Source organism: Capra hircus, chromosome 1 (genome assembly GCF_001704415.2).
Source record: "Capra hircus breed San Clemente chromosome 1, ASM170441v1, whole genome shotgun sequence".
Taxonomy (NCBI): Eukaryota; Metazoa; Chordata; class Mammalia; order Artiodactyla; family Bovidae; genus Capra; species Capra hircus.
This window is the reverse complement of record NC_030808.1, coordinates 82,791,984-82,811,165: the sequence shown is the minus strand read 5'-3', so window position 1 is coordinate 82,811,165 and position 19,182 is coordinate 82,791,984. Positions and strand designations below refer to the sequence as shown.

Below are 19,182 nucleotides of genomic sequence, written 5' to 3'. Positions count from 1 at the left end.
CCGAAAATGAGGCGGCGGGAGACTAGAGAAAGGCCAGGCCGCTTTTCTCAGTTTTCCGACTTCCCGCGGACTGCTCGCATCCTCGATCGCAGTCCCCTACCCTGGGCCGAAACACACTGGGTGGGGATGGCACCCGCGACAATCCGAGGGAGAAAGAAGGAGTGCGGCAGTCACCGACACCTACCTGTGCCCCAGCTCCAGGACGGCCGCGCCGGCCACTCGACCACGCTCCGGAGCATTAGCCCCCGGAGCAAAACAAGCCTTTATAGCGGCATTGGCCGCCAGACTGCGCAGGCGTGCTGCACAAAGAATTTCCAAGACTGAAGGGAATTGTAGTCCCGCTTCCTGGAGCCCCAGGCTCCTTTCGCGGCTAAGAACTATATTTCCCAGAAGCACTGTAGAAGCCCTGGAGGAGGTGCCGGCCGCTCCTCCCTTCCATTGCGCTCCAGGCTCTGGCACCATCCTCCCCAGAGTTTCTGCGATCCTGTCTGGAATCTTCTCCAAGGCTCTGTGTTCCAGTTGAGTGGTCGGGAGGGTTGACAGTAGCCTTCTGTGGGCTGGCTGCCCAGTGTTTGTAGGCAGGACGGTCACGGCGATGCTTGGCCGTTTATGCACCAGAAAACACTGTGAAGGTCATCGTAGCCTATAGGAGACCAGCCGGCCCCTAATCTTATCTGTATGGCCCTTAACGTTTTACCACTGCGTGCTCACCACTCTGCGTTGTCACCTTTCTCACTTTAATCCCACTGTCCATCACATGTTGTTGTGCTGCCCACGTTCTAGAAAATAAACGCCAGGATGAGTTTTTAGAGTGGCAAGAGCCTTAGAAAGGACATGCCAATTTATCCCTTTCTTTTTATAAATGAAACTGAGGTTTCCAAATAGACTGATCATTTCTCTTTGTGTTTCATTTGTACCTTCAAGATGCTGCTGCTGCTGCTAAGTCGCTTCAGTCGTGTCCGACTCTGTGCGACCCCATAGACAGCAGCCCACCAGGCTCCGCCATCCCTGGGATTCTCCAGGCAAGAACACTGGAGTGGGTTGCCATTTCCTTCTCCAATGAATCAAAGTGAAAAGTGAAAGGGAAGTCGCTCAGTGGTGTCCGACTCTTAGCGACCCCACAGACTGCAGCCCACCAGGCTCCTCCGTCCATGGGATTTTCCAGGCAAGAGTACTGGAGTGGGGTGCCATTGCCTTCCCATCATAACATAAATAACTACTGTGTTTAGTGCCTACCTAGTCTGTATCTTGTGCTTTACATACTTGTTTTTTAAATCTCCATGTCAACCCAATGTATAGGTATTATGATTATCCATTTCAAAGATTTTTTTTTAATGGAAGGTAAAATGACTCCTCTACCTTTATACCTTTAGCTAGTATGAAACACCAATGTAGGAAATTCCCCAGCTGTCCAGCTGTTAGGATGCGCCACTTTCATTGACAAGGTCGCACGCAGCTTCAATCCCTGATGGGGGAACTAAGAACTGAGATCCCAAGTGACTTGAACCACAGCAAAATACAAACAAACAAAATGCACACCAATGTACAATAAAGCTGAAGTAATTAATACAGTGTTTTGCCCAAGAATGTGGAGAAGGCAATGGTTCCCCACTCCAGTACTCTTGCCTGGAAAATCCCATGGATGGAGGAGCCTGGTAGGCTGCAGTGCATGGAGTCGCTATGAGTCGGACATGACTGAGCGATTCACTTTCACTTTTCACTTTGATTCATTGGAGAAGGAAATGGCAACCCACTCCAGTGTTCTTGCCTGGAGAATCCCAGGGATGGAGGAGCCTTGTGGGCTGCTGTTCATAGGGTTGCAGAGTCGGACACGACTGAAGCAACTTTGCAGCAGCAGCAGCAGCCCAAGAATGGATTAATAAATCAATGCAATAAAGAGCCTAGAAACAGACTCATGCATACATGTAAACCTGATCTGTAACAAAGAAAACATTACAAATCAGTAGAGAAAGAAAGAAAAGACTATGGATAATGTTGGAACAACTGGTTATCCATATTTCTTAAAATTCAGGGGTTATAGCTTCATACCACATAGATTAAAGGCCCAGCTGAAAGGGAAAACCTTCAAACATTTAGAAGAAAATGTGAAATATCTTTGTGAATTTCTTAAATAAGATACAAAAACAAATTAATAAAATAGTTTGATTAATTTTTATCATATTTAAATTTGTTTCTATATAAGATGCCATAAAGCAAAAAGATAAACTACAAGTTATAACTGACAAAGTTTTTAATACAAATAATTTCTACAACTCAATAAGAAATGCTAAACAACTGAATAGAAAAATTGGCAAATGATGTGAATAGACAGTTCATGGAAAAGGAAACTCAAGCAGCCACTCAAATATCAAAAGAGACCCAGGGAGATAAGCTCAAGATGGTAGAGTAGAAGGACTTGAGTTCACCTGTCTTATGTAAACACCAAAATCACAAACAACTGCTGAACGACCATCAAAAAAAAAACACACTGGAACCTACCAAAAAAGATACCCTACATCCAAAGGCAAAGAAGAAACCACAAAGAGATGGTAGGAGGGGCAAAATCACAATAAAATAAAATCCCATACCTGCTGGGTGGGCAACCCACAAACTGAAAAACAATTATACCACAGAAGTTTTGCCACAGGAGTGAAGTTCTGAGCCCCACCTTAGTCTTCCCAGCCAGAGGGTCTGACAACAGGAGAAGGAGCCCCCAGAGAATCTGGTTTTGAAGAACATCAGGGTTTGATTGCAGGAATTCCACAGAACTGGGGAATACAGAAACTTCGCCCTTGAAGGGCACATACAAGGTCTCAAGCACACCAGGGCCCGGGGGAAAAAGACACCCAATCTTACTAATAATCAGGGAAATGGAAATTAAATTAGCAACAAGATACCATTTTATGCCCACCTGATAGGGAAACATAAAATTCTGACAATATTGTGTTTTCAGGATCTAGAGAGACAGGATGCTTCACACATGCTGGTGGAGTATTGACTGATGGAACCACATTACAGTTGGCCAAATTAATAGGTTGGAAATGAACTGTACTGTTAGACCCCAAGTTCAGTTCAGTTCAGTCGCTCAGTTGTGTCCGACTCTTTGCAACCCCAGGACTGTAGCACAGCAGGTTTCCGTGTCCATCACCAACTCCCAGAGCTTGCTCTAACCCATGTCCATCGAGTCGGTGATGCCATCCAATCATCTCATCCTCTATCGTCCCCTTCTCCTCCCGCCTTCGGTCTTTCCCAACATCAGGGGCTTTTCCAATGAGTCAGTTCTTCATCTCAGGTGGCCAAAGTATTGGAGCTTCAGTTTTAGCATCAGTCCTTCCAATGAATATTCAGGACTGATTTCCTTTCGGATGGACTGGTTGGATCTCCTTGCAGTTCAAGGGACTCTCAAGAGTCTTCTCCAACACCACAGTTCAAAAGCATCAATTCTTCAGTGCTCAGCTTTCTTGTGGCCCAACTCTCACATCCATACATGACTACTAAAAAGATCATAGCTTTGACTAGACGGACCTTTATGTAATGGTAAAGTAATGTCTGCTTTTTAATATGCTGTCTAGATTGGTCATAGCTTTTCTTCCAAGGAGCAAGCATCTTTTAATTTCATGGCTGCAGTCACCATCTGCAGTGACTTGGGAGCCCCCTAAAATAACGTCTCTCACTGTTTCCATTGTTTCCCCATCTATTTGCCATGAAGTGATGGGACCGAATGCCATGATCTTATTTTTTTGAATGCTAAGTTTTAAGCCAGCTTTTTCACTGTCTTCTTTCACTTTCATCAAAAGGCTCTTTAGTTCCTCTTTACTTCTGCCATAATGGTGGTGTCATCTGCATATCTGAAGTTATTGATATTTCTCCCGGCAATCTTGATTCCAGCTTGTGCTTCATCCAGCCCAGCATTTTGTGCGATGTACTCTGCATATAAGTTAAATAAGCAGGGTGACAATGTACAGCCTTGATGTACTCCTTCTCCAATTTGGAACCAGTCTGTTGTTCCATGTCTGGTTCTAGTTATTGCTTCTTGACCTGCATACAGATTTCTCAGGAGGGAGGTAAGGTGGTCTGGTATTCCCATCTCTTTAAGAATTTTCCACAATTTGTTGTGATCCACTCAGTCAAAGGCTTTGGCATAGTCAATAAAGCAGAAGCAGCTGTTTGTTTGTTGTTGTTTTTTTTTGAACTCTCTTGCTTTTTCTATGATCCAACCAATGTCAGAAATTCGATCTCTGGTTCCTCTGCCTTTTCTAAATCCAGCTTGAACATCTGGAAGTTCACAGTTCATGTACTGCTGAAGCCTGGCTTGGAGAATTTTGAGCATTACTTTGCTAGCATCTGAAATGAGAAGGGAATGGCAAACCACTCAGTATTATTGCCTTGAGAACCCTGTGAACAGTATGAAAAAGATCCCAAGTAAACCTTACAATTCAGTGTCTTGTAGTCAAGTTTATTTCGCTCCTGCATAAAAGTCCCAGGTGAGTGAGTATACCAGATCAGCAGTATAGTTGTAGTCTTGGCACTTATGTGGAGACCCAGGGTGAACTCTGTCAAGTTCAACATTTGGCTTCCAAAGTTGCTCTACTAATTGCCACCACCAGTCACCCAAGTGGAGGGAAGGAAAAATGGAGTGTGAAGGAGGTGTGACTTGGCCTTAAGGCATCAGCCAAGAAGCAACATCTCTCATTTCCACTCACATTCTATTGGTAACATTTTAGTCATACGGTTACATCTAACTGAGAAGGAAGCAAGAAAATGCAGTTCTCAATGAGACAGCTAGGAGCCATCTACAATTCGTCACAATGGAAGAAGGAAAGAACAGATTTTGGTGAAAGCTAATGTTCTATCACATATGCCTACCCTGAACCTAGCTATTCTATTTCTACATATATGCTCTATAGTAGCCATTCTCAATCAGAGCTTCTGCAAAATGAATCAAACCCTACACAAAATTATGAGTGACTATTTTCTCAATTCTCCCAAGGATAACACATAGCTGAACTCATTCTGGGCTTCCCTGGTGGCTCAGATGGTAAAGAATCCTCCTGCAATGCAGGAGACCTGGGTTTGATCCCTGGGTTGGGAAGATTCCCTGGAGGAGGACATGGCAACCCACTCCAGTATTCTTGCCTGGAGAATCTCCATGGATGGAGGCGGCTGGTGGGCTACAGTCCATGGGGTCACAAAGAGTCGGACACAACTGAGCAACTACGTACGGCACACTCATTCTAGATGCCTAGAACTTAATTCTTTATACACAGTGAATACCTTCAGGTGTTATGGCTTAATACTATCATCTGAGAAAAGCTGCCCTAAAGGGTCTCTCACACAAGGAGGTATGTTCCTTGTGCATTTTCTATAATAGAGAAAATAATCTAAATTTCATTAACAAGAGAACAAGATTATGATATTTGTACAATAGAGTATTATACAACAGTTAAAGAACAAGAGTTAAAATGTTATCAATATGTATAGACCTCAAAAAAAATGTTAAGCAAAAATAAGTTACAAAGGGTTTCCATGATGGCTCAGTGGTAAACAATCTGCCTGCCAATGCACAAGACATGGGTTCAATTACTGGTCTGGGAAGATCCCACATGCAGTGGAGCAACTAAGCCTGTGTACCACAGCTATTGAGCCTGTGCTCTAGAGCTCGGGAGCAAGTACTGAGCCCGCCTGCCACGACTACTGAAGTTCACACACCCTAGAGCCCGCGCTCCACAACAGGAGAAGTTACCGCAATGAGAAGCCCTGGAGAGTAGCCGTTGCTCGCCGCAACTAGAGAAAAGCCGGAGCAGCAACAAACACCCAGCACAGCCAAAAATAAATAAATAAAATTAAGTTACAAAAAGACTCAAATTGTATGACCTCATTTGTATTCATCGCTATTGTGTTGTTCAGTTGCTAAGTTGTGTCCCACTTTTTGTGACCCCATGGGCTGCAGCACACCAGGCTCATCTGTCCTCCATTATCTCCCTGAGTTTGCTCGAAATCATGTCCATTGAGTCAGTGATGCTATCTAAACATCCCATCCTTAATTAATTTCTATTAATTTTGTAAACATGTAAAACTATATGTTGTTTATAGATGAAGATGTATATTTAAAAATGTAAAGCCAGGCTTCAGCAGGAAAAAGAACAGATTCGAGGTCCAATTACTGTTGGGGGGCAGTGAGAACAGAGAGGGATACACAAGGGGCTTCATCTGTCCTATAATATTTTATTTCTTCAAGAAATGACTTGGATGGACCTAGAGACTATCATACTAAGTGAAGTAAGTAAGAGAAAGACCAATACCATATGATATCACTGATGTGTGGTATCCTAAAAAATGATACAAATGAACTTATTTACAAAGCAGAATCAGCCTCTCAGATATAGAAAACAAATTTATGATTACCAAAGGGGAAAGGTTGGGGGAGGGATTAACTTCTAAACAATCAGGAGTTTGAGATTAACTGATACATATTAATATATATAAAACAGATAAGCAAAAAGGACCTACTGTATAGCACAGGCAACTATGAGTGCTGCTTGCTCAGTCGCTTCAGTTGTGTCTGACTCTTTGTGACTCTATGGACTGCAGCCCGCCAGGATCCTCAGTCCATGGATTCTCCAGATAAGAATACTAGAGTGGGTAACCATTCCCTTCTCCAGGGGATCCTCCCAATGCAGGGATCGAACCCGGGTCTCCTGCATTGCAGGCAGATTCTTTACCAACTGAACCACCAGGGAAGCCCAGGCAACTATATTCAATATTTTATAATAACCTATAATAGAAAGGAATCTGAAAAAGAACACATATATATTTATATATATTATATATATATATATAATATGGTTGAATCACTTTGCTGTACACCAGAAACTAACACAACATTGTAAATCAACTATACATCAATTTTTTAAAATGATTTATAAATGTTAAAATTTAACAAAGCTTCACAGTGGGTACACAGGTTGCTTCTAAAATCATTTGCTGTACTTTTTGGTAACCTGTAAGTATGTCATAATAAAAAAGTTTTAGTATCATAGGAATAAATAATTTCTCCTCTCGATAAGGATACATGCAGTTTATCAGAAAAATATTGAGGGTTTGTATACATATAGATATATAAAGTTATAGATATATAAACATGTATCTGTTGAGAAGTCTTTAAGCACCTCTGGCCATCCAGTGGGAGAAGAAAACTTCTTTCTCAACACACCTCAAGCCACCTCTCCAAGGCATACTAGTACTTCTGACCCTGCTTAAAACACTGTAGTACCCAAAAGTGCATATCTGATACCTTCATATAAAATAAAAAGCCTCAAAAAATCTCCCTGAAATACTTTAAATATGTTGGTTTGTTTATGTAGGTTTAAAAAATATATAGAGAGATGAACACTATACAACCCTGGATCAAAGCTTCAATACATTAAGGTACCAACTACTTTGGCTTGTCCAAGGATAGCTTGGGCCAAAGACAACTTATTTACATGGTATTAATTGCAAAGCATCCTCTTCTCAAAGTGTATTTGTGTTTTGAAGTGTTTCAGGGGATGATACTCTCCAACCTTCAAGCAAGGAGCTAGAGAATCTATGTTCCAATACAGAATTGTATACATCTTTAAATATATTTATATTATGTAATGTACCTAGTCTACTCATTTATTCAATATTTGATGGAGATACAATAGAAGCAAAATAGACAAGCTTCCTGACCTCATTGGTTTAGAGTCAGATAAATATCAATCCAAATTTAAACTGTAACTGTGCTGTGCACTGGGAAAGAAAGGTTCATGTTACATCTGAAGAAGACTAGGAGCTATTAGTAAAGCAGTAGGAGCTAGTAGTGAAGATGGTAGAAGAGGGCAGAGAAGAGAGCACTCCAAGCGGAGGGAACTTTAACAAGGGCCAGGTGGTGGGAGAAGGAAGGGAAGGTCTCCAGAGGTAGACCATGCTAAAGGTCTTTAGAGTAACAGCAGAAGCCAACCACTGCAAGGTTTTAAAAAGTGAATAGGTTAAGGGTTGAGAAATCAAATTTACATTTTGAAAATGTCTCTGAGGCCAGCAGACTGGAGGAAGAATTAGATAGCTTAGAATGGAAGATAAGTTTCTAACTAGGAGTGACTGTTGTCATCCAGGATGGTGGTTTGGACTAGAATTGTGGTGGAAAAGATGGAGAGAAGTGGACAGACTCATGAGAAAAATTTAAGAGGTAAAATTGACAAACCTTGTTGATGGATTAGATACAGCAGGATGAGAAAGAGAGGTGTGGTGGGTAACACCTTGGTTTCTGGTTGCAGAACTTGATGGATGGTAGTGCCATTCAGTGACGTAAGAAATGCTCTACTGCAGCAATCCCCCAACACCCTCACCTAGCTAGCTTGTCAGGAGCTAATGTCAAGAGTGATCACCCCACATCTGCTGTGGCACTCGTGTTGAATTCTTCTGCCAATTATAAAACAAAATTTCTCATTTGCAGATCAACTTTACAATTTTCATAGAATAAGATTTTAAAAAAAAATTAGTTAGGACTTCCCTGGTGGTCCAGTGGCTAAGACTCTGAGCTCCCAATGCAGGGAGCCCAGGTTCAATCCTTGGTCAGGGAACTAGGTCCTACATGTCACAACTAAAGATCCCACATGCCACAACAAAGATCAAGGATTCTGCCTGCTGCAACTAACATAAGACCTGGTGCAGCCAAATATAAATATTTTTAAAGATTAGTTAATAAACAGAATCTTTTATTTAACATCATGATCATGGAAACAATACAGTACAACAGAATAATGTGCCTTTAATGGTCTCAGGCAAATTAGGAAAGAAGAGAAGAGGATTTAAAATGTAAACAATACTGAATGAAAGCCAAATGATGTCATAACATGTTTTACAGACAAAGGTTTCACAGAATTTTTAATAGAGAACTGTGTGGGAGAAGCTGAGTGTTCACACAGTATACAGCAGTATAGGCATGTTATGATAAATCATATCCCATATTCACTTTATGTAGGAAAGAATTACACACTCCCCACCTTTGCAGTAATAACTTCCCAACTAGGGGGAGTAGTTAGAATGAAATGAATGATTACTTTTTAAAAAAAGGTTTAAGAACTACTATCGGAGAAAGCAATGGCACCCCACTCCAGCACTCTTGCCTGGAAAATCCCATGGAGGGAGGAGCCTGGTAGGCTGCAGTCCATGGGGTCGCTAAGAGTCAGACACAACTGAGCGACTTCACTTTCACTTTTCACTTTCATGCACTGGAGAAGGAAATGGCAACCCACTCCAGTGTTCTTGCCTGGAGAATCCCAGGGACGGGGGAGCCTGGTAGGCTGCCATCTATGGGGTCGCACAGAATCGGACACGACTGAAGTGACTTAGCAGCAGCATACTGAGATGAATTATCAAGTTGGCTCAACAAAATAACAGACAGGTATTCTAAAAACTAGCTCTTCATTATTAAGAGGAAAAAAATGACAGCAATTATCTAATATTAATAAAACAATATTATCTACCTCATTAAACTAGTGATGTGTTGATTCTGTAGTCTTGTATGTAGTAATTTATAAATTTATTTTAATTTTATAGTGGTATAAGAACTATGAGCATAAGGACATTATACATGGCTTTATGAAGATACATATTAAGTAATATTATAATATAAATAATTTAAGTCAATATCAGGGGTTTAGGAGAATTATTTCCCTTAAAAGAGATCTGAACTTTATTCAAGTTTGGGAAATCCTGGGCTATGCAATTAAACCAAACTTTAGCTTGGTATACAAGACGTTCTGTGATCTGGCCCCACATAATACCACAGCTTCATTTCCTGTCGCTCTTCTACTCAAATCTGAGGTCCTCTCAACACTAAAGCTTCCATGTTTTTACTCTAGCTGTTGCCACCACCCAGAACATCCACATAAATCTACTCAATTAAAATAACCAACATCACAGTGTAGGATTTTACAGGCCTTAGAATTTTACTCCTCCCAGAATGACAAGTAAGGATAACTTACTCAAGCCAATAAATGGATTCAGTATATCTAACATCTCTAACAGTAATATACGCATGAAGGATTCTCCCACATCACGAAGTATTGGACTGGAAACCCGTTAGGTCACAACTGAGAGGCAACAGGGTCCCACTAAGCCAGAGAAGCCAGAACCAACAGTCCAGCTACGATGGAGCCTTCTTACTAGGACAGGCCTAGACAGACTGGAAGAATGGTCACTCCAAGTCATTCCAAAAAGCTTCTCAGGTGTGATGTTTTATAAATATGGGCTTTTGATCAGACGAAGTGATAAATATCTATGGTCTTCCTTGGTAATAACAATTCTGGCATGAATGCCAGGAAAATTTTAAGCTGATGCAGGCTGTGTTTATTTTTCATTCAAAATAATTCACTTATTGAATTCCATAAGGGAAAAATATGTACTCTTAAAGCATAAATTATACCCACTATTGACTGCAAGACAACCAATGAGAAAAACCAACACTGTCCTTCAGCTCCTAAAATGTTTTCTTTCTGAGTATCTTTGAGAGGTAACAATACCAAAGCATGTTTTTAAATTCTCATCCTAAAATTAGATCTAGGTGGATGACACATGGCTTCTGGCTGGTAGGTCACTGATCTAAAGAAAAAGAGAGAAAAGAAAATTCCTCCTTGAGGCAGTCTAAGTTTATATTGCTCAGGGATTCAGAAATAGCTTGAAATCGATACTTCTTTTATCTCCTATTTGTTTGTGGGGTCTCATGGTTCTAATCAAACTTCAGGTTTAAAATACTTATCTAAAAAAAAAAACCACTTACCTCATTTATTTTTAAAATTTCTTGATTTTTACCTAAGCTGCAGCATTCTACATTCTATCTGCAGGAAATCTAAGACAAATTTTTTTCAAGTTTTCTTTCTTCTAGATTTACTCTATTTACCTAAAGCAGTGTTTTCCCAAAAATATTCATGGAGTACTAGTTCTGAAGTTAGTCTGAGAAAAAGAAATTTCCAAAAGTTAACTACATGTCGGAAATCATATACATGACATTTGCAAGTCACATTAACATTTTAGTTAAATACTCTGAGAAATCCTACAGTAATAATACCTGATTCTCCTTGTTTAATTCATCATTTCTCAGAGTTATTTGAACTTGAACAATGAAAAATGATTTTTCAGGAAAGCATTGAACATTCCATAGAACTAGAGTTCTGAAGAAAATGCTTTGAGAAATGATGGTCCAAACTCATCTTTTTAAAAAAGAAAAAATAAGTAAATAAACTTCCTAAAGGGGAAAGAAGTCTCAAAAGATGAAGAGTGATGCTGAGGAGAATGGAAGGATTGTCCTTGTCAGCATTCAGCTAAGTGAAGCTGAGAGGAAACACTCTTGCTCATGGGAACTGGGGTTGATTCAGTCAACTCAGACATTTTAAGTCCAGAAGATTCCATGCAGGCTGAAGCAACCTGAATAATCTTAAGACATCGAGGATAACAATAACAACTACTCTTACTGCCACTTTCACTGTTTATTGCTGCTCCAATTCATTAGCTGGTTAGGATGGGACAGGCAGTGTATACATATTATCTCCAGGCACATAAAACTCCTGCAAGACAGGTTTTATCCTCTCAACCTTAGAGAGGAGGCAGAGAGAGGGTGACATGATTCTAATAGGATTTGGTCTTAGACCTTTCTTACTATCTCATACTAACTAGCCTGAAAAGCTTCTTCCCTGAAGCAACATCTCCCTTGGTTCCCTAGAGATTTCCCTAACAGAAATCACTCTAGAATAACAGGTGAAACCACTGATGACTTTGGCCCACGTATGCATATGTCTGGCTTCTACCAGGAACCAAATATTTGCACATTCTCCCAAGGAGATCCAACCAGTCCATTCTGAAGGAGATCAACCCTGGGATTTCTTTGGAAGGAATGATACTAAAGCTGAAACTCCAGTACTTTGGCCACCTCATGTGAAGAGTTGACTCATTGGAAAAGACTCTGATGCTGGGAGGGATTGGGGACAGGAGGAGAAGGGGACAACAGAGGATGAGATGGCTGGATGGCATCACTGACTCGATGGACGTGAGTCTGAGTGAACTCCGGGAGTTGGTCATGGACAGGGAGGCCTGGTGTGCTGCAATTCATGGGGTCGCAGAGTCGGACACGACTGAGCGACTGAACTGAACTGAATCTGACAAGACCGTGATCATCTAGGCATGGCATGGTATTTTGAAATTACTTCCTAAGGCTCTTTAAGAATCAAACAAGAAAATTAATCTTAACACTCAAAGGCAAACTTGAACACCTACTGAGGCCAAGGAGGTAACATAAGTGAGGGGAGCTGGTCAGGAATAAGACAATAGTTGGTGACAGACACTGTGATGATCTAGAGAGAATATTCTTCATCCAAAGAGTTAACCACTTTGCAGCTCTGGCAGAAAGCATTGTGTATAGTAAAAATGTGAGCCCAGTATTGCTTGATCTTATTTTTCAAATGAGGCCAGAAATGAAATCTCCCAATTTTTAAAATGTTAACAACTAATAAATTTCCAAAAAACACCAGCGGGTCCAAAAGCAACATGAATTTGTACGCAGATTGGTCATGACCTTACAAATCAACTTCCGCTGAAAACCCTGCCATCTCCCCTCCACCCACTCCTTCTCCAGTCCAAACTGCTTCTGACACACTCAAAAAGTCAGAAGTTAAGACTTGCCAGTACAGAAGTCATATATAAAATCTCTGAGTCTGATGTTGATTATATAAAAGAAGATGCCCCCCGCCATTTTGGGGGGAAAGCTGACAGCAGGGTTAAAACAAGTGTGTGTGCTACTTGAAGGAAACAGCAGGCATTCTGTGCCTTTCCCGTGGTGCCCTATATGCCAGAGTGATTCTAAAGTATGAGGAGGCCATTAGCACTGCTTCACTGACAAAATATTTTTTCTTCCTCCTCTCCAGACTGGTTTGTCAGATGACTTTTGGAGACCAGGTTCAGGTCTAGTTAGGGCACTGGGTAGGGGAGTCCTCTATGAGATTCTGTTGTCACTGGGGGGTGTTAGAGAGATGGCTTATTGACACCTGACACCGGAATTATTCAAAGCTAGGGCGTGAGGTGTGGCCTATGGTCTTTTAAGATTAACATCATCACTAAGTCCCCAGAGAAGAGCCAAGGAGAGGAAGACGGAACGAGGTTGGGAAGGATTCCTCCTCTGCCTCATCCTCTACCTGCCGCTTCAAGGTAAGATGGGACAAGAACAAGAGCACAGCATCCATATAAAGTCTGGGAACGGAGAAACCAGGCTAATTCTTTTTATTTCTAGTTAACAAATGGGTGTTCATTTTGGAAAAATGGAAATTCATGACACTGACAGTTTGGTATAGCACTTTCTAGGGTCCTAAGTGTTAGCTGGCTTTTCCCTTAAGCTACTTCTCCACTCCCCATGCTTCCATGGGCCTCTTTCCTTTCTCCACGTCATTCTCTTTCCAGGCATATAATCTACCCCACGGTTTCTGGGTATCAACTGCTGTTGAGAGAAGAAAATTCTTCCTTATTTCTCTTTGTTGTTGTTGTTTAGTCCCTCAGTTGTGTCCAACTCTTTTGGAACCCCATGGACTGTAGCCCACCAGGCTCCTCCGTCTGTGGGATTCTCTAGGCAAGAATACTGGAGTGGGTTGCCATTCCCTTCTCCAGGGGATCTTCCCGACCCAGGGATTGGACCTGAGTGCCCAGATTTCCTGCATTGGCAGGTAGATTCTTTATTGCTGAGCCACTGGGGAAGCCTTATTTCTCTTAAGCAAATGAAAAGGAAAGATGCCAAGGGAATTGAGGTAGATGAAAAGTTCCGTTGTGACTTTTCAGTACAACTTTTCAGAATAATTTCCCAGTCTAGAGTAATTTCTTGTTCATTATTGAGATTAAGCAATGAGGTATAGCACAAAATTAGAGACAGACAAAAACAGACTCGACCAGGAGATGCTACTACATACATTCTTTGTTTCTGCCTCACAAAGTATGATTAAAAAAGGATTGGGTATAAGAGGTGTATCAAGGAACTGTTTATAAGATAGTCTCAGTGGTGATGAGTCCTGAGTTTTAGAAGAGAACAATCACAGCACAAAGCAAAGACATACAATCATTAAATTGAAAACTGAGTTCCTTCCTTAAGGTCCCACAGATGGATTTCTCACTGCTGCTGCTGCTGCTGCTGCTAAGTCACTTCAGTCATGTCCAACTCTGTGCGACTCCATAGACGGAAGCCCACCAGGCTCCCCTGTCCCTGGGATTCTCCAGGCAAGAACACTGGAGTGGGTTGCCATTTCCTTCTCCAATGCATGAAAGTGAAAAGTGAAAGGGAAAGCACTCAGTCGTGTCCGACTCTTAGTGACCCCACGGACTGCAGCCTACCAGGTTCCTCCATCCATGGGATTTTCCAGGCAAGAGTACTGGAGTGGGGTGCCATTGCCTTCTCCGGATTTCTCACTACCCACCTGATTATTTCTCTCATTATTAATTCATGACCATCTATGCCCTGTTCATATAGTGAAGAGGAGAAATGTGATTGCAAAATCTGTCAGTGACATTCACCCAAATGGCTCAAGGACAGAGGTTTGTGGTGAGATTGTTAAGAACATAGCAGGACACTAAAAAGTGGTGCTCAGGGCTGTTTGCATACACATGTAGACAAGTTTTGCATGGAGAGAGAGAGAATGGAATTGAGAATGGGGCTCTGACTCAGCTCACCTCATCAACTTCCACCATTTGCCTGCTACTCCAGGCTAGCCCACACTGCCTAGTCCAAGCAGTAGGAGTCTACCTGTTTCTTCCATAACCCCTGCTGTCTCTCTGTGCAGAAACATTCCCCACACCCCAGCCCTGGCACTCTTCTCAAAGTTCCTTCTCTCTACAGGGAGAGGAGATACATTCACCATCAATTGCTCAGGCTTTGACCAGCATGGGGTGGATCCTGCTGCCTTCCAAGCAGCATTTGCCAGAAGGGCCTTCCGTCCAGCCACCAATGTCAGCATCCCCATTCGTGTTAACATCTCCTTCACTCTGTCTGCCATCCTGGAAGTAGTAAGTCCTGACCCAACTCTGTAATGATCTAGTGATGAGCAGTGGGTGCACTGACTGGATTTTGTAAGTTAAGAGCTCAGTCTATGGGATAGGGAGGCATGACAGGGAATGCTACAACGATACAATGCAGATAAAAGCTCTCCCTTTTGGGGGATACACCACAAGAAACATAATCCCAATGGACTACTCTCATACTGGTGTTTTCACTTGCATTTCTCATGTACCCTGGATTATATGACCGACATTTTTTAGTGGTTTATGATTAAAACTCATAATTGCCATACAGAACAGCCTTGTAAATGATTAAGAGGTGGGTGGTGTCATTGGATTTCACTTCATTAGTTAATGATCTCAGATGAAAACTGTTTTTCCAGGATGCACAGCTTCAGTTGAGGACATCATTTCTGTGGCTAAATATGGTATGATGGACTCAGTTTCCCCTTTGCTATAGTACCTCCCTTTTTCCACTGCACGGTCCAACTTTGAGGATTAAAATGGATAAAGCTGAGAATATCCACAGATTCAACAAGTTCAAACAGCCGGACCAATAATGAAAATATAAAATTTTCTGATTTATTTTGCCAGTTTAAGTAGGGCAGAGACAGGGCTCAGGAAGCAAGTGGCATAAACCAAGATCATGGAAGCCAATACTTCAGTGGCTCCATCCCAGGGAATCCAAAGCCAAGCTCCAGGTCTCCCCAGAGAGCACTGAGGAAGAAGTGAAAGCAGAACACGTTTGTCGATGACAGTGTGACAGTTGTAACCAGAGGTGCAGTGGGAGAGCAAAGAAATGAGTAAAGAAAGGAATGTGGAGTGGAAGAGACAAAAGAAGACTAAAGCCAGTTCCCATCTCCTGTTTATCCCATACCATGGTGTTCTCTAGATCTGGTACAATCCATTCATCACCTGGAACGCAAAGGAATGCGGGGGTATCAGGAAGCTGGGCATGGTAACTAAGAACCTGTGGCTTCCAGATATCTTCCAGATATCTTCATTGAGGAGCTGTGAGTGTCAGGGCTGAAAAAAGCAAGAAGGAGACCATATTTCCAGGGGAGAGCATGATGTAACCAATGGGGGCCAAGCACAGACTCAACCAGAAAGGAGCAGCATCTGAAACCCTCAGAACACGCAGACAGGTAGAAGGGGGAGGTCAGATGAGTGGGGCTGGAGCACAGAAATGGGCAGCCTGGGAGAGGATGAGGGCCAGGTCTGATGGGGAGCCCACAGCTTTTACCTCTCTGTCCTTTTCACACTCAGCATGGATACAGATCAGACTCCGCCAGTTCTCATGGCTTACGTCAACAGTAATGGCCACATCAAATACAGTAAGCCAATGCGGGTAACCAGCATCTGCAACCTGGACATCTTCTATTTCCCCTTTGATGAACAGAATTGCACCCTCACCTTCAGCTCTTTCATCTACACAGGTAAGTGAGAATCACATGCTGAAAGAGAAAGAAAGGGTTTGAGAAGAAGAGGACAGACAGCTTGGAAGAGTGAGTGAATCTCACTGAAAGGGGTGTGGAAGCTAAGTGGTAAGGAATCCAACAGTCTGGGCAAAGGGGTTGGGAGGCTCAGGGAAGGCTGAATTGCCTGGGTCTCCTTTGCAGTGGAAAAGATGGTCCTGGGCATGGAGCAGGATGTGCAGGAGATTTTGGAAACAACACAGAACATCGTTTGGAGCAAGGGGGAGTGGGTACTTCAGAGTATCCATCAAATGACGAAGATGACTGCGGGCACCAATGGCTAGGACCAAATCGTCTTCTATATGAGTTCAGGGGCCCTGGGTGGGATCTTCTTCTACATGCATAGCTCATGTCCTCCACTACAATGTAAGCTCTACCACAAGAAAACATGCTCCATGGAGGCAGAGGTTGCTATCACTCTTTTCACTGAAAAATCTTCTGTACCTAAAACAGTACCTGGCACTCAGGAAATGTTGACTGAATGGATCCTCCCTGAGGAAGAAACAAAGCTCCCACCGCAGTGATTTACAATGAGCATGAACCTCCACTCCATGTCCCTCAGTCCCTCACCGGCTGCCAAGGCTATTTGAACTTTTGGGAGGACAGGAATCTTTATATTTATTTTTAAAAAGAATGGGTGGAAAAGTTATGAAACACTGTCTTAGGGATATTATGATTCCAAATCCTGGTGATCCCAAAATGGCTGCTCTGTCTTGCTTTCTCTCCCACTGGTTTTAAACGTCTACCAGCAAAGGCACTAGAGATTACACCTTGATGAGGAAAGCAAGCAGAAATACAATGCACACAATACCTAAGAATTTGGTCCCTCAATTCTGCTGAGAGCACATTGGCAGGAATAAAAAAAATTAGGTGGAGAAAATTGACACATGGGCCAAGAAGGAATGAAATATATTTCAACAGTAAGCAGCATGGTAGAATTAACCATGGAAAGACAATGTGGTGATTAAGATGACTTTGCTGGAGAGGGAGAACAGAGAAAGGGACTTGAGGTAACATTTCCTTAATAGAAAGTTTGACCTGGGACAAATCTAAATTCTTGCTCTTACCTGGATTGGCAGGCTCCCAGCCTTCTCCTCAACTGCCTCCCTCTCTCCTCCCTACCAGGTGGCCATCAGGCGCAGACCCACCCTCTATGCCATAAACCTCCTGGTGCACAGCAGCTTTCTGTTCACCATCAAAGCCCTCAGCTTCTACCTGCCAGTAGAAAGTGAGAACCATGCCTCATTCAAGATGACACTCTTGCTGGGCTACAACGTCTTCCTGCTCATGATGAATGACTTACTCCCCTCCAGTAGTACCTCCCTCATCAGTATGGCCCCTGTTGCCTTTAGGAGAAGAAAAGTAGGGTGGGGCATGGCACAGACCGATGAATCAGGTCAGAGCGAAAAGAGATCCTGGAAAAGGGCCTCTTTTCTGGGGAAAGAGAAAATAAAAAGTCCTGGCTGGTGCCTCTGACCCTCAGGCAGGCCCAGTTCCCTCCAGGTGTCTATTTTGCCCTGTGTCTGTCCCTGATGGTGCTCAGCCTGCTGGAGACCATCTTCATCTCCTACCTGCTGCACCTGGCCACCACCCAGCCCCCACCCATGCCTCGCTGGCTCCACTCCCTGCTTCTATACTGCACCAGCCCAAGGACATGCTGCCCTGCTGTGCTCCAGAAGGGAAACACGGGCCTTGCCCACCTGCCTGGTGAGGGATGTCAGCACTGCCCAGGCTTCCTCTTCCATCACCTCCACTTCTCTGCTCCCACCTCCTTCCCTCCCCACATAACTTCCCAGCTGACCTTGGTGGCCCAAAGCTGAGTCTGTCTCACCGTAGGTGTGAAGGAGCCCATGGAGTTGGTGGGGAAGGTGCCACATCCCAGAGAGACAGAGCTAAATGGGTGCCCTGGCTCAGTGAGGAACCAGCCGGAAGATGAGGCTCAGAAGCTGCACTTGGTCCGTCTGTGGGTGCGATTAAGCCACATGATGGACACCCTGCTCTTCTGTCTCTACCTGCTCTTCATGGCCACCTCCGTTGTCACAGTCATCATCCTCTGGAACACCTAGGCAGATACCTACCTGCGAGTTCCAGGCCAGAGCTTCTCTCGCCCCCTGAAACCAGCCAGGCTCTCATCCCTGCCCAAATCCCACCTTACAGCTCTGGCAACAACCTTGTTTTCATCCCATTTTCTCTACAGTTTCAGACCAGATCTGGATGGTTTCCTAAGCCCTTCCAAGTCAAGTCCTTGCTCTGGCATGCCATCAGCTACCTTCAGCCCTCCGGTGAGTCCTGCCTTTCTGGCTCCTTAGGATTCAGGTTCTTAGAATACTTCCTTGATTGAATTTCCTCCAATAAACCCCATTTGCAGAAAGCATTGGCTCTTCTCTGCATTATATTGTAGTTTGAAAACTTTGAGGTTGAGAGACTTCTTGTAGAAACTTCTCACTACCAAAGTAAGAAGGATATTCTTGTTTTGTTTTTTTTTTTCAACTCTACTAGATAACATGTGAAAGCAGGGAAATGGTAGAGAAGGGGCCAAAATCTATTACGAGGAATTATAAAATGGACTAACCTCCTAAATCCAGTTATCCTGGATTTAAGCTTCTGCAATTAATGATGTGCCAGAACCAGGCAGCCCTTGTTTATAGAGTGAAGCCTTTTG

General features: G+C 43.0%; 2 protein-coding genes across 4 annotated transcripts in view; one reads left to right on the top strand and one right to left on the bottom strand.

Moving 5' to 3' along the window:
- ABCC5 (ATP binding cassette subfamily C member 5) overlaps positions 1-316 on the bottom strand; it is an 82,751-nt gene extending 82,435 nt beyond the window's left edge. For 2 of the 3 annotated variants that reach the window (XM_005675201.3, XM_018047362.1), the window contains exon 1: positions 185-316. The gene's annotated coding sequence lies outside the window, so the exon portion shown is untranslated. The remainder of the gene's footprint in view (positions 1-184) is intronic. The other variant, XM_005675202.2, reaches the window with a different exon arrangement.
- Positions 7-18,586, top strand: LOC102183269 (5-hydroxytryptamine receptor 3C-like). Its single transcript, XM_018050191.1, is given in 9 exon segments — positions 7-296; positions 14,832-15,054; positions 15,429-15,473; positions 15,938-16,041; positions 16,306-16,481; positions 16,665-16,834; positions 17,646-17,850; positions 18,024-18,227; positions 18,357-18,586. Coding segments are annotated over 9 exon segments (1,647 nt in total).